The sequence below is a fragment of the Lagopus leucura genome, unplaced genomic scaffold (assembly GCF_019238085.1).
Source record: "Lagopus leucura isolate 7727_CA_CO unplaced genomic scaffold, USGS_WTPT01 Super-Scaffold_100001, whole genome shotgun sequence".
NCBI classification, from domain to species: Eukaryota; Metazoa; Chordata; class Aves; order Galliformes; family Phasianidae; genus Lagopus; species Lagopus leucura.
In genome coordinates this window covers 12,188,546-12,215,188 of record NW_024962262.1, presented here as the reverse complement: position 1 = coordinate 12,215,188, position 26,643 = coordinate 12,188,546, and the positions used below count along the sequence as shown (strand labels likewise).

The 26,643-nt window shown below is 40.4% G+C and overlaps 2 protein-coding genes across 2 annotated transcripts in view; one reads left to right on the top strand and one right to left on the bottom strand.

Annotated features, from left to right (window-relative positions):
* Positions 1–26,643, top strand: part of RB1 (RB transcriptional corepressor 1) — an 80,090-nt gene that overhangs the window by 45,258 nt on the left and 8,189 nt on the right. The window contains exon 18 of the mRNA XM_042867344.1: positions 26,280–26,398. Coding sequence (XP_042723278.1) covers positions 26,280–26,398 — 119 coding nt within the window. The remainder of the gene's footprint in view (positions 1–26,279; positions 26,399–26,643) is intronic.
* Positions 1,482–3,315, bottom strand: LPAR6 (lysophosphatidic acid receptor 6). Its single transcript, XM_042867345.1, has one exon. It carries the CDS (start codon positions 2,831–2,833, stop codon positions 1,811–1,813), a length of 1,023 nt encoding a protein of 340 aa, XP_042723279.1. The 5' UTR covers positions 2,834–3,315; the 3' UTR covers positions 1,482–1,810.

The window sequence follows — 26,643 nt, the reverse complement described above, 5'->3', positions numbered from 1 at the left end:
TGCTGAATTAGAAATTCAGTGTACAACTTACTTAGGATAATCATGCAAAAGCACTCCAGACAAAGTGTATCTATAATGTACTGTGATAGCCCAGTATGCATTTTGGCCTGCACTGAGGCACTGAGTTTCGGATACTGCCCTGAAAAGTGCCTCAATTAGAGTATTGTGTCTGTGCATTTAGTAGTACTGTAGCTGTGTTGCAACTGACTGCCCTAAATCAACAATGTAATTTAATTTGCTTTTTCACTCCATTGTCCTTGGGGAGGAAAACCCAACACTTACTTCTACCTTTTAAGTATTTATTGAATGTTACAGGGATGTTAAATTAATTTTGAGGAAAATGTACACAATGTTTTAATAGCTAGGAAATGTGTGTAGCAGGACATTTTAAAACACTCCTGTGTACACACTGCTGTTTGTAACATTATAAATAGACTTCTCTCTTTACATTGGCTTTGACTTTTCAAAGCGTCTCGATTAATATTGCTGGTGCACAGCCTCAAGTAATTTATTTTTATGCTCTGCAACGTTTGCAGGAGAATAGCATTTGAGATTTTAAATGCTAAAATGGTAAAAATCAAAGTTTTCTCAGACAGAGATTGAGAAAAGTTCATTCTGAACAGTACTGTGCTTGATTTGCTTTGAGAAACTAATTTCTTGAAAGAAATATTTTGGCTGATGCATATACTTTTAGTTACCAAAGGTCATATTTTTTTCTAGTAACAAACCCCTAAGAGATTGAATTACCTTACTTGGAGGATGTTATTTTGCTTAAAACTTGAAGAACTTTTCACAGAAGAGTTTAATAAGGTTGTATTGTACTTAAAGCACTCGCTTCAGTCATCAGAGGTTCCTGTAGTTATAATTGCACAGACATCTGAGACAGAGACGAGAAGAAAAACCAGTTTTTCTGACATGTTTCCAGAAGCCCTAAACTACCTGAAGATTTAACTTCTTTATGAGGACAAGGCTTGTGGAGGAAGAATATTTCTATCAGATAAGTGGAAGAAACGGAACAGTCTTTCTTTCTAGTTTTGAAACAGAAACAGTAGTATGAAACTGGATCTGTTGAGAATAACTGTTATTGGGGTTAAAGTGGGCATGTTAATTTGGATAATGAGGGAAAAAGAGTGGTTTGTAGCTGTGGAGAAAAGGGATGTTAGTGGAGGGGAAGATACCTACTGTTTTTATGGGAACAGTGGTGGGTCCATAATTTACTGCTTAAGGAAAGTGAAGGGCTGGTATGGGAGAAATTAAAATCTTGTAGCACGGCGATTGAAGCTCCTCACAAGCATAATGAGGGAGGAAGCTGCAGGGAGAAAAAGGGGTTAGGAGCAAGGGAGGGAGAGGGAAAGAGGAGATTCAGAAGCAGGCATGCCAGCTGAACTTAAACGACCAATATGATCAGTAACTGGAGTCTGTAGTGTAAGCCAATCAGTTTCGCCCCCCTGTCTTCAGTAACTTGGGAATTGATGCGATTATTTTAAAAAAGCAGTTTTAATTTTTGGAAAAAACAATATTTTCCATTTCTCTGACTTGACAAACCAGTCTTTGGACTTTCGTAACCGAGGCTGAAACCAAAAGGTTGTTGTTTTTTTGTTTTTTTTTAAACATAAAAACGAGTCAAAACAGACATCTGATAGAAATTCATAAAATACTTTCTCTGTGTACTGTTAACACTTTTACAGTCTTACCATAAACATTTTCTAATGTGAAGAAGTAACGTTTACAGACCAGAATATATTTTCACAGCTGAAGAAACGTGCAGGCTTCTAATTCCAGTTTAGTCCCAACAGTCTCCTAATACAGTTTATCTTGGAGAGTCACTGTCAAATATTTTCATTTTTATGGTCTGAAAGCTGTGTTGCAGAAAGTTTTCTGACAGTGGCATTTCAGAGAACTTGTTATCGCGTGTTCTGGTGAACCTGTTGTTTTTGATCGAGTTTTGGATTGTATCTGAGGTGAAATAATACACTATAGGATCAAAACAGCAGTTTGAAACGGCGATGCATAGGGTGACAGGGTACATAGTCCTGACCGCAGTCACCACCGAGCAATTAATCCACGTCTGTGTTCTCATCAGAGAGTAAAGTATCAAGGTAATGTTATAAGGCACAAAACAGAAGCAGAATATCACCAAGTGGACAAAAATCATTTTGAGTACCTTTTTCTTGCTTAATTTATTCCGACTTAATGTAAGCGGTTTGTTCAGAGTCCGTAAGACCATGGTAGAACAGGTGACGTTCAAGATGAGGGGAATGAAAAACCCCACGATTTCAATGAAGATAACGATCCTGGACAGGTAGGTCTTCCAGGTGGACTCAGGGAAGTTTTCAAAGCACGTTCTTTGTTCTGTGTTGTTTTGGCGGTTTGTGGATTGGAAGAAGCTGGCCGGCGTGCTTCCTGCCAGCACCGTGATCCACACCGCCACACACACAATCCTGGCGTTCCTTTTGGTGCGAAGAGTCTTAGAGCGAAAAGGGTGCACTATCGCTAGGAAGCGATCCACGCTGATGCAGGTCAGGAACAGAATGCTCCCGTACATGTTGGTGTAGAACAGCGTGACGGAGATCTTGCACAGGACGTCTCCGAAGGGCCAGTTCCTTACCACGAAGTAATAAATCCTGAAGGGCAAGGTAAACACGAACAGCAGATCCGATATTGCCAAATTCAGCATGTACGTCGTGGTCTCATTCCGCACTTTCAATGTAAAAGTGAAAATGTAGATAGCAACGCAGTTGGCTATGAGGCCGAGAACAAATACCATGCTAAAGACACAGCCGTATAAAGTGTATTTAAAGGAGTCCTCAGTGGAGCAGTTAGAGCTTACCATTATAATGGTATATCAGAAATACAAGCCTCAATTGCTGTGATGCGCAGCTTTCTCCGGTGTTTTCAGGGCAGCGTTTAAAAACTTCCAGCACTGTTGCAGATGTGCTTCTGCTCCTCCTCAGAGCTTCAGAGAAGCACTGTGCGTGGTGGGGTTCATCTCCAGGAGCTCGCTCCTCTCTTCCCACCGCCGTTGTAATCATGCAGCACGTTGTTTGCGGCAGACCAGGTAAGCGCCAGCCTTGCTTACTTCCATCTTTCCTCCCTCGGTTCGGTGAAGAACTTTCCGCCTTATTCTGAGCTGCAGCTCATGTCGTCCAAGTGGAAGTAACCGGGCACGACGTGGGTTTCAGAGAGCCGTTTCCCGGGCTCGGCGAAGCGTGAGAGCTTCCATGTCTTTTCCCGCAGCCCTCTCTGCACAACGAGCTCTGCAGCCCGGCGGAGCGCTCACCCCGCCGCGGGCGGGAGGCAGAGCGGCTGCGAGGGCAGGGCGGCGCCGCGGCGTGTCGGCTCCTGCGGGAGGCGGGGAGGGAGGGAGGAAAGGAGGGGAGGGGGCAGGCAGAGCTCGCCCCATCCGTAGCGTGACATCACGGGGAGGAGAGGCCACGCCGGTCTCTGCCAGCCCGGGGTCCGTGGTGGTACGGCTGCTGGGCGGTCAGTGTCCGCGCTGGGGCTGCCGGCTCGCCCCGCTGCGAGGAGGCGTGTGTCTGAGCGGCTCTCGCGCCTAAAGGTTAACCTGTTTCCTCGTTAGGGTTTCCTGTTACATGTGCAGCTGAAGCTAAGCTTACGCTCTTGGAAAGACATGTTTGCTTGTGACAGATAACACGTTAATTACACCAGATCAGCTGAGGTGCTCGGTGTTGATTCCCCTGATACACCAATATGTTCTTGACGAGGGACAAAGTAACACTGATAGATAATTTCACCTCATGATTTACACAGGGTGAGGCACAGGCGTGGCAGACCTGGAGTGACCCTGGGACATCCCTCCAGCTGAGGGCAGTGAGACACTGTAACCTGTGCTAGGAAACCTACCCAACCATTAGGATTGGAAAAGATGGCTAAAATCATCTTGTCCAACCACCAACCCATCCCACCATGCCCAATAACTACGTTCCTCAGTGCCACATCCACACGGATCTGGAACACCTGCAGAGAAGGATGGTGACTCCACCACCTCCCTGGGCAGCCCGTGTCCACTGCTCTTTCCAAGAAGAAACTTTTCCTAATACCTAACCTCAACCTGCCCTGGTTCAACTTGAGGCTGTTCCCTCTTGTCCTTTAATTCGGCTGAATTAACTTGATTCCTCACATGGGAAATTTTAGCTCGTATCCCAAATTACTCCTAATCATAAGATGGTGCTTTTCACAAAGCATGTTTCAAATACAGCACTGTGCAGTTGGTTTTGATAATATAATGGGGCACTTATCACTTGTGCCCAAAATATTCCCATTAGTCACCGATTAATGAAATGAAAGCATGTTGTAACCAATTAAATTGTTAAGTAATACTGTAATTTTTTTTTTTTTTTTTTTTTTTTTTTTTTTTAAAGCAGCTCTTGTGCCTCCAGGGAAGGCAGGTAGGAGATGCATCTCCGTTTAGATAGATTTGTTTATTTAGCATCAGCATGGACAGACAGACAGACTCACTGACTTCTGGCATCAAACCCAGTATGTTTCAAAGTCTTCAAACAACAAACCTCTTCATATCTAGCTGGGTGGTGTGGCTCTTTGAACATGATTTTAATCAGCTGTGCATAAGCAAAGCTCTGCTAGACAGAAATTGTCCAGTCTTTTGTAAAGGAGAGTAAGTAATTTCAGCACAGGGTTTTGACGTGGTTTCTTAATGTAGGATATCCCAAACAAAATTCAGAAACATGTTAGAAAAAAGGGAGTTTGGCTTATTTCATTTCAGTTTTGCTTCTATGAAACCCGCTCACCTTGATTTGGAGGTGAAGTCAAGTAGTTTCCTTCAGTGGGCCATAATCACTAGAAACACATATATAAATATATTTAAATATTTCTGAAATTCATAACTGTAAAGCAGAGTAGTGAAAAGGTGAGTGTGGCAGTCTTGTTTATTTCACTGAATTTGTAGCTTAACATAAAGTTGCCTTTCCTGGCTTTCCCTTGCAAAAGCAGTTGTAATGCGTGGTTAAATGTTGTTTCCTGACAGCCTCTTAGGGCTAAAGGGGACTTTTTAGCTTTTTTTTTTTTTTTTTTCTTTCTTATGCATCCTGCATTGGGTCTCAGGAGTAAGATTTCACATGGTAATGACCTTCCTTACACACCACACCTCTGCTGCCGGCAAACCTTCCTTTGGGGTGGGGAGGTGGGGGCAGGCAGGAGGAAACAGCTGCAGGGTGGACCCTGGGGGCCGGGAGTTTTTTCCTGCAAAGGAAATGATGCTGCTGCTGAAGGGAGATGCGTATTTGAGTCTGCCTGCTTTTCCAAAGGCAGGAATGTCTTAGGCTTATCCTCTGTTGCTAGTGGTAGGTGAACAAAGGCTCCTTTTCCATCAGCAAGAGAGGGAATGACAGGAGAGTGAGCGTGGGCTTTTTGAAGCCAAGAGTTGATGTAATGCTAGAAATCATCTCTCACTTCAGCAGTGAGGATTTTGTAAGCTTCTTCAGTTGGATGTCCCTTAGCTCTCCTTACCAGAGCATAGATATCCAAGCTGAGAGAGCACTCTTTGCACCCTTGAGTGATGTTGAATTTATATGGCGGATCTGTTCTAGCACTGAGCAGAAGGAAGAACCCTTGTAATCCTAGCAATTTGCAAGTAAAGCAGCTGGTAGGACCCTATGCTGTTTCAACTGGTGCATCTTTGTGCCCCCAGATGTCCTAGAACTGAGTTCGCTCTCAGATAGGGCATAGAGCAGGAACCCTTAACTTCAGAAGTCCAGGTTGAGTTGCAAAGAAATGTTTCACTGAAATTAAAACAACTGTTTTTGAAGGCTTTCCAAACTTCTGGATTTTCTGACCAGCGTTGCATGTTCCTCTAGTGTTTTTCAGGTCTTCAGTGCTGGAATAATACAAAAACTGCAGGCAGTTGTGAATTCTGAACTTGTGTATCGCATTGTTGCTTGTAATAAATGTTCCAACTTATTTTAGAGGAAAAGCAGCTTCAACACTAATAACACTATAATGAATTTAGAAGCACTGTAGTACACTCTGCTAAACAGTTTGTCAGAGATGTGTGCAACACTGCATGCAGCTTTATTATAGTGTAAAGAAACAAACGTTCTGCTTGTAGAGACGTATCTGCAAGACAGCGGTCATTTGTTCCCACTTCAGTCCAGCAAGCTCATGCAAAAGAACTAGTGCTATTTGTTGCACTGAAAAGAAACCATAGCAGGATGTTTTGGTTTTTTTCTTTTTGCCCCAAGTGTTATTTATTCATTTTCATAGGTAATGATGACTCCTGAAGTGCTTTTAGTCTATTACTACAGTTCCTGTTTGAGTGTGTGTGTGTGCATGTACAGGAAGGGATTTTTAATGATTGAGATGGGGAGCCAGGAAGTCTGTTTCTAGTTGTGTCAAAGATATTTTCTTCCAATCTTGGTAAAGTTTTCTGTGATACTGTTCCCTCTGTCTGTGTAAGAGCTAGTTCACTACTTCTTTGCAACGTGAGGCCATCTGAATTGTTAAAAAAGATGGAAATCCTTGGATACTGATCCCTATATGAGATTGGGATGATCATAATGGCTAGAATGTCTACCATGTGGACAAAATGGCACCCACTGACTCCATTGGAGTGCTCACTGAACACTTCTGGAGACCAGTCAGTGGATGTGAGCACAGCGAGGCAGTGGGCTGGTACGTTCCAGCTGTGGGTCACTTCCACTGAGCAGATTTTCATGAGCACGGCCTGCAGGCACTTATTCATCGCTGACGAAAAAGCATAGCTCACGGTGGTGACTATGTTGAGAAAGGTTATTTTGGAGCTGAGAATTTGCTCTATCAAAATGTAACTGTACTTTTTGTATCTGTTGTCGTTTCCATGGAAATAGATAAGAAGCATTACTTTCAGAGCAACCTACACAAGCACACTGAAAATTGCCTTTTTCCTTAAAAGCAAACAAACAAAACAACAGCAGCAAAACCCAAGCGTAGCAGACAAGTCTTAAAATGAGTGTTCCATGGTTTCTGGTGAACAGATAATTGTTATCTAGCCAGACTAATACTGGATGACTTATAGTTTTGCCAGTAAATGACTCCTACATATCAGGAAATGTGCTAGCTTGATGCAAATGAAACTGCACATACCAATAGCAAGTAAAAGTTAAACGAAAACTTAAATATTTTCCACCAAAAGTGGACATTTGGACTGACTAACCAGTTTTCTGGATTAGTTTTTGTTTCTCCAAGGATGTTCTAATACATAGATACCAAAAATCTTTCAAATATTGTTTAAAGGATAAAAAAGTAACAAAAGCTGAAGTACTTGGCGAAGTGTTTGTGAGTTTCTTACGTTCTTGTAGTTAAAATAATTTGTGTAATTGCTTAAAAAGGAAAAAAAGGAAGCTCAGAACAAAATAAGAGTTCTTGGTTCCTGCACATCTGAAATGCTTCTCTCTTCTCTTTAGAATTGTTTGAATTTCCTTTATGGGAAGCACAACAGTTCCTTCCCCGCTTGCAAAAAGAGGAAACAATTTCTCTCCTTTTGTTTAAATTAAAGTTGCTGGAGGCCTTTTCCCCCCACTCCTTGTCTTCATGTAGAGGCAGTGTTTTGGGTGCAAATATAGATGTTTTGTTGGTGCCTCTATCCAAGTCAGGCTTGAAGGGTCAAGCTTGAAGGATTGATTTAGTTCTTTGTTCTTAAAAATATATGCAATTAATGTGGAAAGCTTAGATTGAAAATGCCACTTTCTGTTGAGCTCTAAGACTGTGGGGTGGTGTATTCTGAAACACTTCTTTCTATAGTTGCTTGATGCCCATGTATGAATGAGCAGTTTCTTTGGACCACTTCAGCTGTAAAAAAGTCTCTTCCCTGCTTTTTGCAGTGTCCTTTATACCTAATATTTGAATGAAGAGTACAGAGAGCATATTTTTACTACAAAACACTGTGTCAAAGCTTATATAGAATCATAGGATGGTTTGGGCTGGCAGGGACCTTTAAGATCATCTAATTCCAACTCCCCTGCTGTAGGCAGGACACTTCCCACTGGAGCAGGTTGCTCAAAGCCCTGCCCGGCCTTGAACTCTCCATATATAATTTGAGAGGAAAATGAGCATAAGTTGATTAATATCACTTTTAAGTAACTAAGAGGCAAACAAGTATATTTTGCTGCTTTTCTCTCCAAGCTGAAAGTTCTCCTTTGCAATGGAACTCAGAATGCTGTTGGGACTGTGTTCAGGCATTGCAGTATCCATTAGCATAATGTAATCCTCAGTAAGACTTACAGGTCTACCTGAAGTTTATACTCTAATTTACAGAGGAAATTCTTGAGAGACTTACTAAGAATCTTTAAAGTGCTACTAACTTGACTTTTTCTCTCCTTGTTTCATTTTCATTTTGCATAAAAGGAGCAGGATTCAGGGAAGAATTTCCTACAGTGATGAGAAAAAGTGCAGAACTAGGTCCTGAAGTATGTCATACAAGATACTGCTAGAATGTTTTATTTCAGAAAATATATGTCTACAGCTTAGAGCTCATTCTTGGCACTCTTTGGTTTCTGTTGAGCAGTTTGGATGTTAGCTGAAAACATAAAGTTAATTTCAAGCCCAGAACTGCAAGCTTGGAAACAATTCTTGTAGTAGCACTGATAGGAATATGCAGTGTCTAACAGTGAGAAGAGCTTTGTTATCTCAGAGTTCCAGTTACCTTAATTAACATGAGGCTTACCTAGAAGTATGTAAATGGCATAGAGGGATATGCAGATTGGTCATTTGCATTATAAATACACATGAACAGTTATAGCAGTGTTTGGGGCCACTAAGATGACTGATAAATATTTGCATAAAGGTTCTTGGTTTGCATTTTACATGCAACTCATGGAAATCCTAGCAGAAGTTTTTTTCTTACATTCTAGAATTATTTTGATGCTCCAAGTAATTCTTTTTTTAAGAATCACAGAATCACAGAATGGCCTGGGTTGGAAAGGACTTCAAGAATTCATGGATTTCCAACCCCTCTGCCACAGGCAGTGCCACCAACCTCCACATTTAATACCAGACCAGGCTGCCCAGGGCCCCATCCAACCTGGCCTTGAACACTTCCAGGGATGAACAGGGCATCCACATCCTCTCTGGTCAGCCTGTTCCAGCACCTCACCACTCTCATAGTAAAGAACTTCCCCCTGACATCCAATCTAAATCTTCCTTCCCTAAGAACTTAATTATGAAGATGTCAGGAGGGAGCAAGCAATAACTGGATAAAATATTTGTATGTTGTTGATATATCACTTCTTATCTGGTGCATTTAAAATGGTGCCCCGTACTTTTGTCTAATAAATGCAGTAACAGCAGGTAAGAAAAGCATCGTTTACTTACTCCTCCCTTCCAGCTCAATTTTTACTGTTTGTAGATACAAACAGCAGCTGTGTCTCTGGGTTACAGAATGCCAGTTTAAGCCCCTTCCCCCTCTTCATAGACATGCTTGAAGGGAGAAATTACTTTGCATAAAGAACAAAATTGCCATTTCTGTTACGTATCTAATTGAACGAATCTCCTTGGCAAGAAGGGAAACTCTGAAAGGTGATAAAAATGCTGCTTCTGCTGTGTGGTCTGGTCTTTTTCTGAGGCTGCATGGTATGTGTAGGAGATGTTCTACAGCTGTGGGGGCATTGACATTGCGAGCAGGCAGTTTTAAATGGGTATCCAGACACAGCTCAAGATGATGTTTGGAGCTGTGCTTTATAAATTAATAGAGGAATACTTCTTCAGGTGCACTGCAGTGTATTCACCTGTGAAGAGATGGTGTGGAATTGTCCTTCAAAATACATTGGACATCAGAGTTCCATCGTAGAAGCAGAGCTAATAGGACAGTAGGTTAGTTGGTGGTTAGGTAACATGAAATCTTTTCAAGCTGTAAGCTTTCAACTGAGTGATTTTAAACAAATGAGCTAAAAAGTAAAGGATCACAAATATGAAAAGCTGAAAAGTGCACTGACGTGATTCAGAGGGAAGGAAAATGTTTCCATTAGGATTAGTGAGCAGTCTTTTAGTGAGCAATATTATTTAGAATGGGTGGGAATAGGATGAAACTAGTTTCTTAAATGTTGAGTAGGAAGAGAGATGCCTTAATAAGAATGAAATACCTGAATTGTTTGCATTTTTAAAAACGTTTTTAATTAAAAGAAGGGATGTATCCAACCATTCAGCAAACGTGATTGAAATATTTACTAGATCTGAGATTTCTCTCAAATTTGGATATATAAAAATAAATAAACTGGCTTTCTTTAAGACTGGTATATTGAGGCTCTACTTAATTTTGTTCTTTCTAAATCATAGCATTAGAAATTCAGAGTTTAAGTGAAACAGGTGGAAATTTGCAGAATGTTCAGTGGCAGAAAATTCATACTCAAAATAATGCAGGTGTAGAAATGTGGCTTTTTCACAAAAGAACTAAAAACTCAGGTGGCATAATTAAGAGAAGATGAGGCATTGTGAGAAGGAGATTGAAGGCACTTCAGTAATTATTTTGGAAGCCATTCCAAACATACAGGATGAAATGGGGACAGACAGATCTTAGAGAAAGAAGGCTATAATTTGTTTCGTTTCTAAGGTAATTACTTGTTATTTTTTTAGGTCTTTAGTCAAAGCTTGTGCTCAACATCTCTTCCCATTCTTCTGTTCCCAGAACTGAAGTGGGCTGGTTCCCTGTGAAGATAAGTGCTATTTATCCACATAGGTCTTTAAGATACATTTCACTTCCATGCCAAATTACTTGCAGCCACCACATCAAGTACTTGCAGGCTCTTGCAACTTTAACAAAGTAAAGCCTCTGCCTTTATATGAGAGGATTTTAACCTCTGCTTGTCAGAGACCACACAAAGCCCACAACCGCATTCCTATTCTTATTCCTATACAGGACAGCATTATGAAGCTATTGAAAAAATTTACCATAGTCATTCTCTAAGATTTATGTGTATTCATAGAGCTTTTTTATATTAAAAAAAAAAAACAAAAACAACCATGGAATTACTTTGGTTTCCTTCAGAAAATGAGAATATAAGAAGTTGGAAAAAAACTTTCATAAGAGTTGTTCAAACTGGTAAACTAATTAAGCTGAGATAAATCCTGACATGAAAATGCTTGTCTGGGAAAAAGTGCTGCCAAAAAAGCAGATCTTGGACTTGATTAACGTGAAGAACTATTACTTTCTAAAAGTGTCAGTCAGCAAATAAACCTCTTTAAATTCTGCATCATAAGATCACTGTAAATGATTATGTAGCATGTCGTTACTACTGGTAAACAGTCTTACAAATACTCCAGCTGACGTTATCCCTACAGTGGCGCTTTCCTTCCAGCCCAGCTTTCTGAAACTGCTGTGCCGAAACACAAATTCATTTTTTTTGTTGTGTGGACCAATTTGGGCAATTACTTTTTCAGTGTGTCAATCAGGTTGTACCTAGAAATTAGAAATAGCTGAGACAGGGGAGGTTTAGGTTAGATATCAGGAGGAATTTTTTCACCCAGAGGGTGGTGATGCACTGGAACAGGTTGCCCAAGGAGGCTGTGGATGCCCCATCCCTGGAGGCATTCAAGGCCAGGCTGGATGTGGCTCTGGGCAGCCTGGTCTGCTGGTTGGTGACCCTGCACATAGCAGGGGGATGAAGCTGGATGATCACTGTGGTCCTTTTCAACCCAGGCCATTCTGTGATTCTATGAAATTAAGAACACAAATGTCAAAACTTTGGAGGAAGGACACAGGGCTTCTCACCACTTTTTTTTTTTTTAATTTTCTGCTGAAATCTTGGAAATAATGGAGTTGGACAATCCAAGCCAACCAAAGCAGCATAATTTTAAAAAGGAGAAGTGTTTTTTTTCCATCAGATAAGCTTCTTCAGGGTTCTTAATCTTGAATGAAAAGACATCTTTCATGACGGAAGTAGGTTGATCATGTGAATATTGATTAGCAGCCTTTCTGGAAGAGGTAAGCTGTTCTGGGAGATAGACGTTTGGGTGGCCCTGTCAAAAGAGGGAGGCTGGAGTCTCTTCCCCTGGCCTCGGTGCTCTCTACTGAGCACTGACATCAGAAGCCTTCCTCTGTATTTTCCAGTGAGCCATCCATGTGGTATGGTTTAGGTTTCCCCATGTACTTCTAGGTTATGAACGTGGGCTACTGAATGAGGAAAATTACTTAGTTTAAAACTAATCCTAGCAAATACATAATTTCCGTGGTCATATCAGTGCTAACGTCAAAGACTGCAAAGGTCATAGTGAGATCCAGCTGGTGGCTGGCAGCATGTGCTGTCATGCATTCCAGTTGCTCCCTTTTCTGGGTTTTGTGATACTTTTTCAGCTGCTATCTGTGATGATTTGGCAGTGCACTGATAGAGATGGAAAAAATTAACTTCTGTCTACACAGATCCTGCTGTTCTGTGGTAAAAGCAGTAGTCTTGAAAGCTTCAAAAATTATCAGTAGTTACCAGTCATATAAGTTTTGAAAGAAAAAAAGAAAACATTGGTTGATATGGGTTGATAAGAGTGAGTGCGTTGGTACCTGTTATTATTGAAGACCACAGAGTTCCTACCTCTGTCTACGGATATTTTTTTAACTGTGTACATCTTGAGCCCATTAGGTTTTCATGTTTCTTTGCATCAAACAGGGAAGGGTATGGTTTGTATTACATTGGCTTAAATGTGAGCTGTTGCTCAAGGTAATCATCCTGCCTTCCCTTCAGTCCTGTTTTTCCCCTCATGATTTATGTACACATGCAGTCTGTTGGATGAAGAAAATGATTTGGTTTTAAACAAATCCCAACAAACACGTAATGGCTGTAGTTGTGGCTGTGCTTACAATCTTAAAGCAGAGGACAGAGCTCAAGGTGCAGATGCTCAGGGGCCGTTAGGGACATACCAGTGCATGCAATGCTGATTTAGTCCAACTGTGAAATTTCACAGTGAGTGTTGTGGGTGGATGTTCAACTTCAAGGCTTTCAAATCCTGTTTGTGTTCACATTTGACGTGAGATCAATGTAGTGTTGGCCACGTGAGGCTTAGAAGTGTCTGCTAAGCTCAAGAGTGAGTTCTCCATTTCTGATGTTGCAGCCTATAATTTATCTTAATGTAAATGGTTTGAAGTAGTGATACTACTAATAAAATAGAACCGTATATGCTTGATGAATTATTTCACTAAGGGCCATAAGTATGAGCAGTAACACGCTGCGCTTTGCTGTTTGAGATCAATAGAGATGTGATGCAGGATAACAGCCTAACAGTTGACATTGAAGATTCTGCATGTTTTCGTACTTCACTGTGGCGGATGCTTTGAGCTGACAGTCTTCAGTACTGGCATCAGTTTCCATTTTCCTTGTCGTGTTAAGATCTACTGACTCACGTCAACCAACCTAGATAGTTAGAAAACCACAAACAAACACGCCACAGGTACCTTGTATAGCGTGCAGTTAAAACAGAAGGACAAAGAAGCTGGGTGCAGAGAGAGAAACTCAGATTGAGGCTGTCAGTTGTGTGTCTGACTTCAAGAATTCCTTCATTTGCACCCACGTAGTTCACTGGAAGTTAGCGGTAACATCTGTCTGCTGCTTTTGCTATGGCTAAATCGCTGATGCATGTGCTTTAGATAGCTGCAGAAAATGCTCAGTGGGTGATAAAAAAGGAGATGGTTAGATATTTAAGTTCAAAGTCTACAGAAATCTACTTTGCAGGACAAGTACTAATTGATTATTGCATCTGAATTGAGGTGCCTCGTAGGAGATTTCCTTAAACAGCCATTTCCATGTAAGGCTTCTGCCTGCTGTTCTCATGCCCCTGTGGGTGCATCTTGGGCTGTAATATGTTCAGATATGCTTTGGTTTCTATACTTGTTTTAGATTGTTACATTTATGTTTGCACTGATGACAGCGAAGCTGCCCATAACAGATATGGCAGTAACCAAAAGCAGAAATAGGCATTTACTATAGAATAAAGGCAAAAGCAGCAGAGTAAAACTGCATCCCAAAGAAAGTCATTCCTTTACATTTGACAGCTGTTTCCACGTGCTATTTGTCTGTCTTCCTTTGAGAGAGAGAGAACAACACTGGAACGCACGGAACAACTTTATATAATACATGTATATACATGGCTGAGAGTGAGTTGGTGTAAAAATGCTTCATTTCCTTACCAGAAGCATGTTGAAATCTGGGGGTTGACTTGTATTTTTAAGTATTCATTTCATTCCTGATTTTTTTTTTTTTTTGAAGGAAAAAGCTTTTCCTTATTTGAATACAACAGAGATTAGAGCTATCACTTTCTAAATCCATGGAAATTTAAGGTAATCCTCTCTGAGTTCATAATCATAGCAAAGTTTTTAAAATCTATATATACATATAGATTTAAAAAGGTGAATCCTTCATGTCCTCTGGCCTGGGAGAGGTGAGTTGTATTCCATGTCTGCACAGCTGGAACACACAGAGCTTCAGTGTTGAACTGCATGTTTATGGTTGCAAATGGGAAGTATGTGAAAGGTGGGATAAGGAGAAGTGGTGAAGCTGCAGTTACGGTTTGTCTTTCAAGTGCAAGATAATAAAGAGAAGCTGTAAAATTCAACAGACTTGGGATTGCGTCACTGTATAACGTGCAATCTTTACGCGTTCTGGAGTTGGAGAACTAGAGGGAAATATTCTGGGGGACTTCTGTAAGGCTGCTGAGGTGCTTTTTGTTGGAAAATGTATTTCGAAGGTATGAGCTTGCTGTGGGAATTGATTTCAATGAAGTTTCTTCCCAAAGGGCTTTCCAAATAATAATAATAAAAATAATTAAAAATAACAAAGTAATCTTTAGAAGCTTATTTCATTTTCCTGAAATTTCAGGAAGTAAAACTTGAAGCAGAACACTTCAATTTTCTCAAAATAGGAATTGTAAAATGCAGTGATTTCATCAGAAACGTTGAAACTTTGGCTTTTTGCTCCATTTATAAACGACTGAGAATTTCTGACAATAAAAAAATTCAGAAAGCTTGAATATATGTATTAAAAAAAAAAAAAAAAAAAAAAGCATGTTGTTACTGAATAATGTGACATTTTTCTTGTGGAAGCAGCAAGATGCTTTATTATCATAGAATCATAGAATGGCCTGGGTTGAAAAGGAGCACAATGATCATCCAGTTTCATCCCCCCTGCTATGTGCAGGGTCCCCAGCCACCAGACCAGGCTGCCCAGAGCCACATCCAGCCTGGCCTTGAATGCCTCCAGGGCTGTTCAGCTGTGAAATGGGAAACCTGCTATTGACATGTCAGAAAAAAATATGCCAGCTTCGCCCTTTTGTAAAAGTTGATTTTAAAGTCTGATTGTGATTAATATTGCTGCCCTCAGTCCCTGCAAAGTTATGCAAATCAGAGTGTTTTAAGTGCAGGCTTTTGTGCTTCATAGGCATCAGCAGGGCTTATCTCTTGATCTAACTTGCTTTTGTCACAGCATTTCAGTGCTCAGGCACTTCTGTCCACTGACATGTTTCTGCTAAAGTCACTTATCTTTACATGGCAGTTCCTGTAATTCAAAGAACTAAGAAAAAAAAACCCAACACTGTATATTATTTTTTAACTGCCTCAGAGAAGCTAAGAAATGAGAAGATTGACTGTGTGATACTGTCACCTGACTGCTGCAGCTGTCTACATATCTGTTATTTGTTATTCAAATGATTCAGAATGGCAGCATGCAGTTTCCTCCAACCCTTCTTTGTACCATCCATCAAACTGCTGAAATGAATTAAAAGACATTCATTTTATATGAAGTAATAATTAAGAATTGCATCACGTGATATGGAGTAATCAAACATTATATCTTTGGCCCTTGTGTATACGTGCAACAACATTCAAGGTTTGCCCTTTATGGTGCGAATTAGAAAGGAAGTGTTTCAAGCACTATAAATCAGTAATTTTCTGCATCATTTCCTTTCTAAATAGCTGAGGGGGAGATGTTCTGCCACCAGTCAACCTGTTTTTCCAGAGCCTGATGAGTCTTCAGCAACAAGTGTTGATGTGTGGCCACGAGGAAAGGCACTGAGTGTCTTGTCTTACCTTATTTGCTGAAAAATAACCTGGGTTACGTTTGGCAAATGTTGGATTGAGCTTCTTGTATGTGTTACTGGCATCCTAGTGACCAGTTTACTACATAGGTGCACTCTCTTGGATTTCACGTATAGATTTTATCACATTTTTTTCCCCTTTTTATGATTTTTGCCCCTTCTTTCCTATTCAGCTGCATCTTACTATGTTACAAGTGTATCAAAGCAGGTGTATTTTGCATTTTGTTAAGGTTTCTTTCATGTTTCTGAAGATCTTTTGATAACTTTGTGATTCTTTGGACTCCCATCATTTGTTGGTAATACTTGTGTTTGGGTACATTTTTCTGTCTCAAATGTATGAAAAGCTAGTGTAGATAAACAAACTTTAAGGTTGTTTCTGTTATGGATGTACAGATTTATAGCTCTTAGTCAGCCAATGCCATGGGTTGGTGAAATTGTTCTCATGAGCAAGAGGAGAAGTGAAACAACTAGAGGGAAGCCTGGGTGGCAAGGAGGCCAGCAAGCTTCGTAATAGTAGAATTAGCTTAACAGCATTAGCAGTAAAACTTACAGAGAAAGCAGCAGGAAAAATACTTGGTAAATAATAAAATACCAGGTTTGTAAAATAGCTAAAAAGTGTGAAATGAGTGTAACATTAAAAAAAAAAAAAAGGGTCTTCTAGGTTTTTCTCTAGACAAATTATTGACAAGTTTGAGTTTTCTACTGTTTTTTTTTATTATTTTTCTACTGTTCTGTGTCATACTGCCAAAACTGAATTTCTTATGCTCAGATTAGAAGGAATGTGTTTTTAATGAAGGCTAATCAATCCTAGAATACTTTGGGTTTGGAAGGACCCTTAAAAGTCAGTAAGTCCAACCAAGAATTCCTTTCATTTTCTTAACCTGACCTCCCGTGCACTGCTCTCTGTCTTTACAGTATTGCATCTTATCTGATGGTTACCCAATTGCTTCCAAGGCAGAAGCGTTCATCTGGAGGCATCTGGTTTGCTTTGTCATTGTGCTCCAACAGCTGATGGGCTGTGGGCTGAGATAGCTGAGCTTTGCCTATTCCTTTGCCTGTAATGGTGGTCACAAAAGTGAAGGTTCAGACTAAAATCAAAACCCCTCACCATGTTCAGCTCCATCCATGTCATATCATGGATATCACACTGCTTTTGGAAATCCCAATTTCTTTGCCTCATTTCCTACTTTAAACTATACAAATCATATTGCAAGTCGCAGTAATTTTTACTTTTCAGTATCTTACATTGTTCTGCTCTTACTGCAGCTTCTTAATGTGACTTGTCCCAGCTCATGCTCCTTTTCTAGAGGATTGCTCTTTTAGTATTTGCAACTCATGGTAGCGATCCTTGTTCTCGACAGATTTTTGTTGTGTCTGGTTTTGTCCAATTGGAAACTCAGCAAATCCTTGGCTGTGTTAAAAGATAGTGTTGTGCTTTTTAAAAAAGGGCTGTGTGCAGAATTTCCTGGCACACTTACTGCTTCAACTGGATTAAGAGATTTGTTGGTGATATATTATGCCTACATTTGTCCAGCTAATGAGAAACTGGGAAGAAAATGAGACTTGAAACTGAATTGTTGGCTTAAAACAAAAATCTAAGAGACGCCACGTTGTTGGTACCTGAAGGATACTTACATGACATGGGTTCTCACGAGATACGTGTTGCCATTTGAAATCAGAGGTTTCAGTGCTATGAATTCTTGCAATGGATCACGCCGGGGCTGAGCTGGTGCACCATGATGTGCACCCCAGCACAGAAAGAGTGCAATAAAATGAAGAGCTTACAGGCTTGTTTCCTGCCTGATGTGGGGCAGGCAAAGTCGCTTGTTTTCATCAGCATGTCATTATGCTTGCTTGTTTTCGTCCACATTTAATGCTGCTTTGTAATCACGTTGGAGTGTTTTGCCAGGTAGAAGATGAGAGATGTGAGAGCAGTGTCGTGTCTACGCTTGTACTTGGGAAAAATAATTCCTGGAACTCTTGGTTTGTGGTTCTGGGAGCAGCGACTGCGTAAGTCAATTAGAATAGAAACAAACTAGAAAGAGGGGGTTAGTGTGATACGGTGCTGTAACAATCTGCTCGGTTGTTACCACAGCAATTACAGAAATTCATCGTCTTTACCAAAGCAGAGATTTAGTGACCCAGATTTTCTTCTGAAGAAAGTAAGTGCTTAAGTGCTATTTTGCTCCTGAGTGCAGTGATTTTTCATGTATGAGAATAATTACAGAAGTATTGTTCTTAATACTTTTGGTCCTTTAATGCATCTCATCTTGCTTTGCTGACAAAGTCTTCGCGCTCTATAATGTTTTCACAGTTTAAGGTTGTTGATACAGTTCTCAACCTCAAGATTTTTGGCAGGACATTTTGTTGCTGACTGATGCATCACCATTTCCGACAGTCCAATGGCTCTCATCGAGAGGGTTTTAGTTCACATACTGTGCACAATTTCTTGTGCTGAGAGAGAAAACACCGGTTCGAGTTCCCTTTGTCTTTGAGACCTTTGGCTTCTGCTTAAAAGCCTTGGCAAGTTAGATGTGTCACAGATGACTCATACTGAAGCCCGGTTACAACTGGGAGCAAGGTAATAAACATGCTAATAACTTCAGATAAGGTTGTTCCTCTAGCAGCACTGCCAGTTCAGACCAAAGATCTATCTGGAAGAGGCGTGTGGCAGTTCCTCTGGGGAAAAACTAGCCTACAATGTAATTTTGGCAAGGATTTTGTTGTATTCTGTAGTGCTTTGTAGACCTTTTGTATGGTTGTCTTTTGAAGCAAGGTGTTTTGTATGTTTGCAGTGTTTTGTGCTGGCTGCTTCCATGGCTGTACTCTCAGGCTGTATGCAAAAAGAACAGTTGCTTTTGGCTTTCAGTTTTGTTGCCTGCTAATTTAGTTTGATGGCTTTTTTGCTATGCTGTGGTTACAGTACAGGCATAATGATAATTCTATTTTAGTACTTTGCTAATAATTCTTTATACTTGGACTTCTGAGCCATGAGTTGGCATTTTCAGCATTATTCACATTGGCTCTAAATATCTCGCCTTGAAATAACAGTGACTTCAGAGCCCTATGGATTGTCAACGTAAGGTCATTTTTCTCTTTGGTTTTGTTTTTGTCATCAAGTACTATGGCTACTTTATCGTCCAGTCATTGAAAATCACGAGATCTCTTCGCATTGTCCTCCAGTTCTTGGTGCTGGTGCTGCCACTGAAAGATGCTGGCTCATGTCATCCTACAGCTGCTCGTTTGTCTCTTTATTTGACCTAGTGTGCTGGCATTGCCATAAAGTGCTATATGCAGGGAAGCTGCCCAGACTGTAAAACTAAGCCTGAGGCCTCCCCTGCCAAGTGGGTTTAAGCAAAACAAGAAACCCTCACCTAGAAGAAAGAAGAAAATCAGCAGAACAGAAAAAAGCACAGTTCTGTGGTTTGAGACTGTGTCTTTTAGTGCAATACTGGCTTATGCTGACTTAAAGCAGTTGTGTAGTGAAGGCTTTAATGTGCTGAATATTAACCCCTTAGTTACTCAGAGAGCCGTGTTTTAAATTAAATAGTGGTTGAAGTTGTGTGAACGTTAAGCAGAAAAGCTGCTGAAGAAACACATGTGGGAGCCTACTGCAAGCCATGTAGCCTTCCCAAGGTCATCCTCAGTAGTTTAAACAAAGAAAGAGCTGAGTGAAAATGTAGTCCTGTGCTTGTAGGCTGGTCTTCAAAACTCCTTCTGAAGGTGGTTTCATTGTCACAGCAAATGGGAATGGCCTTAAAGCTCGTGGTTCGTTTTTCTCTTCAGTATTCAACTGGTGATTGGGTTATAGATGTGTCAGTTGCCTCATTGTGGAACACCTTCCAGTGCCTGAAGGGAGCTTTTAAGCAGACGAGAGACCACTTTTTACACAGTCTAATAGTCATAGAACAAGGGGAAATGGCTTTAAACTGGAAAAAAAAAAAAAAAAAAAAAAAAAGGAAATTTAGGCTATATGTTAGGAAAAAATTATTTGCTTAGAGGATGGTGAGGCCCTGGCACAGCTGCCCAGGGAGGCTGTGGATGCCCCATCCCTGGAGGCATTCAAGGCCAGATTGGATGGGGCCCTGGGCAGCCTGAGCTGCTGGGTGGCAGTTCTGATTGTGGTCAGGGGTTGGAACTGGCTGGGCTTTAAGATCATTCCAACCTAAAACATTCTATGATTCTTCTATCTTGTAGTGAGATGGTCCAGGATCTTATGCTGAGCGACCACGTGAAACACAGGGGGTTGGTTAATACAGAACCACCTGACGAAGAGCAGTCTTGGGAGTGGAGAGAAACTGTATAGAGAAGCTGTAAAGATAATGGATTTACAGCCTTACTTAAAGCAACACTAGTTTAAAATGCATAGCCTGGCTCTTAGGACCTGATGTGCCTGCTGTTAACTGAAGAGATCTGAACTCATTTCTCACTAAGCCTTCAGATATCTCTTTTTTTTAGGAAACTGCTGTTTCCCCCATTAGAGTTGCTTGATTTCATACTGATACATTTGTATATGTACTTGAGACTACCTAAAACAGGTTCTCTAAATCAGCTATGAAGGGTTCTAAATGTCAGGCCACAAAATAATTGCTCTTTTTTTGGTGCGGTAACTGTTTCTTGTTTTATAAGAAGCTGAAATGTGAGAGAACTGGACTTGAAAATTCCTAATAAGTTTGGAGCCAGGACATCCATTCAGATCTGCTGTTCGTGTGCTTGCTGTCAAGGACTTCAAATCATTGGAGTTTACATGATTTTAAATGTAATCAGTATGTGCTTGTCACTTCCTTGGTAGTTTATGACTTCCCAAACCTTTTGTGTGAGGAGGAAAGCCTTTCAGATGCCACAACTAGTTGGTTTTTCTCTTCCTTTTTCTTTTTTTCTTCCTCTGCCCATTACACATTTAGATAAAAGGAGATTATCACAAGGCATTACGTTCTGTAAACCAACAGTATGCTGTTTTTTAAATACCAAAGATCACTAGGAGAGCCTCTTGTATTAAATAAACAAGTGCTCTAAGGAGTTAAAAGCAGATTGGACAATATTCTTATATGAGTTAGACTATTAGGCAGGTCAAGAAATGGACACAGACATTACATTTTTTGAAGTTAACATCAGCCTGGTCTGGTGGTTGGCAACCCTACATACAGCAGGGGGCTTAAAACCAGATGATCTTTGTGGTCCTTTTCAACCCAGGCCATTCTATGATTAGCACTGTAATTGTTAACGTCAATGTTTGTTTTAATGAACAAAAGTCCTAATAGAATGATAATTTAGTTAACACAACTCATTTAGTAGGAGATATGTACATATAAATAAAACAAAAACATTGTCCATAGTCTTGTATTTCATGGCAAATACCTTAAGACTGTGAAGTATATTTTGCTGTGACAGTCCCAACCTAATTCAGAATTCTCAATGCCATTTCTTGTGTAACGTTTCTGAAATACAACTGCAAACAAGAGTCTGCTTTCCAAGCGTGTAATTCAGTCCTGGACAAGAGAAAAGGAAATTGATAGTTCCCATACAGTCTTTGTGCTTCCATTCCAAAGCTGTCAATTCTAAATTGGCTTTGTTTTGCCTTGCAAAATCGCATCCACCTTTTATCATAGTATGAAGAAACGTGTTTGTTAATGTGATGTATTGCGTTGATGGACTCAGTAATTTGTGATGGTGTTAATTGTTACAAAACAGTGTCACTAGGCATTGAGACACAGGGTTCAGTGATAAACGTGGTATTAAAATTTATGGTGGACAAATAATTGGAAATTAAAAATCAATTAGAAAATTACCGTAAGGAACGGAAGTGTAAAGCAGTAGAAAACAAGAACAAAAACAAAAGCAGATTCTAAAATATTATAAACTGTCAATTAATACTGCCTGAGAGGAAAGCTGCTCTGCAACTTCCTTTATAGTTAGTAGAATACACCGCAACCCAAAAGGGCAGTGGTGCTCTGTATTTAAGGCCATAGGTCATTTGTTTAATCTTCTCATGGAAACCAAAGTCCAATCAAACATAGAGGTGGGACAGAGCTAATGTAAAGACGACAAAAGTGGGAAGCATCCGTGTGTCCTGTCGTTTCATCATAGCCAAATAAAGATTAGCCAACAAGAAATTCAACCTGTTTTGTCCATAAAAGGAGTTTGCAGGCTGGAGCAAAATGACTGCAGGTGTTTGCAGTGCAGGTATCATCACTCCCTAATCTGCCCCCCATAGCACCATAGAATCACCAAGGTTGGAAAAGACCCACAGGATCACCCAGTCCAACCATCCGCCCATCACCAAAGCTCTCACTAAGCCATGTCCCTCAACACAACGTCCAAGCATTCCTTGAACACCTCCAGGGCCGGTGACTCAGTAATGCCCAGTTTGGTTTTGCAGAGTTATGGTTAGAGGGGAACAAGTCACATTTCTGTCTTGTTATTGATTCTACAGCCAATGCCTGTTTGACTGTGAGAAATTTTAGCTCTCATGTCCTTCCTTCCTTTTTGCATCTCTTGAAGTGGACCTTGGCTAGCTGTTGCATGGCAGATTCAAATTAAAAGCAACATTTCATTTTATCACTAAAATTTATTCTGTGAGTGCATCTAGTATTATGAATCACTTGCTTGGCATTGAAGTAAAAACTGTGCAAAACCCCTTTCATGTGAAAAGAATGCATTGGAGGTGACCTGTTGACCTGATGTGTTGCTTAAAAGCTTTAGAAAGCAATACAAAATTTGTACTAGATAGTGTGAATAATGTCACTTTAAAAAGAAGTTACTGATAAACATTCCAGCAAGATAAAGCTGGACCTGGGGGTTAAAGTTCTTTTGTGACTTACTCAGAGGACTGGTAAATTGTCTGCTTGTTGACATTCCACTTCATTGGTTCAAGCAAGATGTAGAATCTTGAATACCAAATTGTGTAACCAAAGCCAATCAGAATTTGCACCAATAAACTCTGGTTAATACATTTCCTTGAAAAATCACTGCAAGTTACAGAAGAACTTTCATGTTTAAATGTAAAGGAAGAAGTCAAGGTTACAATTAAACCCATCAGCAGCTGATGAATGTTGTGTGGCGGAGGGTAGATGCATTTGCAGAAACTCACCTCTGTGTGTTTCAACATCTTTCAACAGTATCTGCTTTTCATTTGATCACTGTGGCTCTGCATTTGGAAAGCTGCAAATAAGAGTGGTTTTTCTCCCTGGTAGAAGAGCACATATGGTTTTACCATGGAAATTGTGATTATCACGATGCTCACCTTCCTTTTCACCAAGTGAAAAAAATAGATGTGCAAACCCCATCACTGACACAGTTTTTTTGCAGGCTTTTCAAGAAACCAAGTTTTGCCATAGGTCTCCCACTGAGTCATTGTTTTAAGATGTCCAGCCATTGCTGGGAACCAACTGGGATGTGACAGCCACTTATTTATGATCATACACTGTTAACCACTGGCTTAATGAGAATTCTGGGGAGACAGAAAAGGCATATTGGACTTGCTGTGTCTTGCTGCTCTAAGTAGATTTTGCAATGCAGTGTATATTTTCTTGCTTATTGTACTTCATGGAACTGATGGAAAGTAGGACATCTCATAAATTCTTGTAGAGTAAAATCCAAGGTGAAAAATCAGCTAATCTAATGGGTTGTTGTGAGTAAATGCAGAAGTTCCATACTTGCTGTTTTCTTCTCTTTCCTACTTGCTCCCAACCTTTGTGTGGTTGCTGCCCTGACCTTAATGCTTCTTCAGGGTCTCTTGGCTCAATTCTCTGCAGAGCTGATTTAAGCCAAAATGATGTTTTGCATTTTCTGTTGACTTTCTGCCATTTTGGTGCATCGTGTTGCCCTGTGCAGAGGCTGAATTAATGTCAATGCTAGCAAACAGGGGGAAAGGAGCAGGGAAAATGATGTAAAAGTAGGCAGATCCCTTTCATAGGTAGCAAGCTGCTGTGTCCTTTCTCACTATCTTGTTATCAGAGAGTTTAATGCTGGAGTTCAAGGAGTGTTTGTACAACGCTCTCTGACACAGTTTTTTGGATGTTGGGTGGTGCTGCATGGAGCCAAGAGTTGGACTTGATGATCCTTATGAGTCCCTTCCAATTTGGGATATCCTGTGATTATCTGCAGTGAAATCGCACTCCATGCAGTGACAGTTGGAGCAGGAGGACCTGGAACTGGAAGTGTCAGCTTCAAAAGCTGCAACTTCTGCTTCCATTTCTTCACCTGTCCTTCCCTCGCCCTCCATCAATTCCATTTCCTTTTAATAATGCTTTATAGAAATCAATACTTTTCCAGTTATTAATAATTAAAATGTGGATCAAACGAGGTGAGGTTTACTCTTAGTTGAGGAATAGATATTTTCACCATGAATTAGTGACAGCTCTTGGAAAGAAAACCCGGGTCCCATAGTGACGTGCTGGTGGGAATAATAAAAAGGAAGAAACACAGTGGCCAGAAGAATGAGAAGCGGAGAAGGTTATGTCTGTGCATTTCCAGCAAGAGCAGCACTGAAAGAAACAAGTGAGAAGCACGTGCACTCCTAAATACAAGGAAAGATGATGCAAACCAGTCCAAGGTCGGGTTGAGAAATGATGGAGAAATAACTCTGTGGTTATGAGTCAGTAACTTCTGTTTTGTTCTGTTATGAATGGAACAGCTTCAGTATTGCCCAAAAGCATAACTTATAAATTACACAGTAGGAAAAGTTGTGAATCTCAAGTCACTCTCATCTTATTGATCTGACTTGGTAGTTGATACATTTCAGAAGCAAAAGGCTCTTTTCTTTTTCTACAGCAAAGGCTTCATTAAGAGGCTCTTAATGCTGGTTTTAATCCTAATAAAACTGGCCTGATTTTGCTAGATGTTTTCTTATGACCTTCAGCCAAGTGACTGCATGCTGCATACCTGGCTGTCATTATATGTAAAGATTTGTCATTTGTGCTGTCATATTTTAGTGTTAGTAACACGTGAATCTGTAGAACCAAACAGAGCTTGGACAGCAAAATGATGCTTTATGCAGGCAGTGTTGAGCTGATCGACTTTGTGGCTTTTAGGGGACTGTTAGGAGGTAAATGCTGCATTTCTGGTTGTGCCCCTGTTTGTTCCCTGTCTGTAGGAATACTGCTTTCCACTCTGAGGAGGCAGCTGCTTTTTATAAGCTGTTCTTCCATTGCTTCTGGATTTCTCATGCTGCTTTCTTGCAAAGGAACATTATCCACAAGGATGAGAGTCTTGTTTCAAGAAGATGCAACAAACAGGAAGCAGCAACCTGGTGTTTTCAGAATTAATGATAACTGTGGTGCCAAAGTATTTTCCCTTGCAATCTTGATGTCTCAGCAGAATTCTACTGCATACGTGACACACAAACAACAAAAGCCTGAGACACTGTTTCTGCAGGGCTGCTATTTATTACAGCAGTAGCACTAATGTGACATCAGCCAGATCCATCCTCATTCCACTTAAATCCTCTCTTCATTGCTTCCTACCTTGAGCTCTTAGTAGGTTCAGGCTTATTCCAGCTGCCTTGCCTAATGTCCAAATAACTGACTTTAAAGTTAAAAAGTGTGGACTCTTGGAGGGGGGGGGGCAAAAGAAAATAAAAATATTGAACATATCTTATAATATGAGACTGCTGTTTCTGTGTCCCTCCATCAGCATCCATTGAATAGAGGGACAGTAACCTACCAAAGTAGGATCAGGTCACTGTACTTTTAAGATCTCAGTCGGGTAAAAGGGCAGAGACTGAATGCATGTGGAGTTAGCACAGCAATTGCCAGAGGAAGCTCTGGGACGATCACATCCAGAAATGATATTGCAGAAGTTTGAATGACTCCCACTGCAGACAGATGAGTTATGAATGTGCTTATATGTTATCTATTGCATGTGAAATGTTGGGGAGGTACTGCAGCAGAAATGGTGCCTTTCTTTCACTAGAGCCTTTCAGGCACCCACGTGTTTTTAGGGATCATGACCTTTTGTAATCATACTTGATGTACCGTGTGCTTTTCTCTTTAGGAGTGACTATGTAATAGGAAATAGTAAGAGACTCTAGAATGCCTCAGACTGTACCTAATAGACTGCTGTAGAAGAAGTTTGGTGTGTTTTAATAGTTACAATTGATTGATACTCTGACGAGTTGCGTATTCTGAAGTATTTCAAAGCATTAAGCTCCTGTTGAGCAGCATATTTTGGATGTTATTTTTTAGAGGAGGAACAATGTCTGTCTCGTGTGGCTGGCTTTTCTCAGTGTAATGTACTCTTACTGGGATTTTTTTTTCTAGGATTCACCTCTGTTTGATCTTATCAAGCAGTCAAAAGAACGAGAAGGTCAGACCGATCAGCCTGAGCCCACTTCCACCCTAAATCTGCCTCTCCAACATAACCATACTGCAGCAGATCTGTAAGTGATGTACATGCTTGATGTCTAGTGAAATGTATAGAATCACAGAATCATAGAATCACCAAGGTTGGAAAAGAGCTAAAAGATCATCCAGTCCAACCGTTCACCTATTACCAATAGCTCTCACTAAACCACGTCCCTCATAGTGGATATCTCCCTCAATATTTAAATCCAAGCCCCATCAAACTTGTATTTGCAAACTGTTTTCTTCCTTGCCTAGGAATTAATAAATCCTCTTAACAGAA

Excerpts from the sequence above, each read along its gene's own strand:
- LPAR6 (XM_042867345.1), bottom strand. The coding sequence starts at position 2,833 with ATGGTAAGCTCTAACTGCTCCACTGAGGACTCCTTTAAATACACTTTA.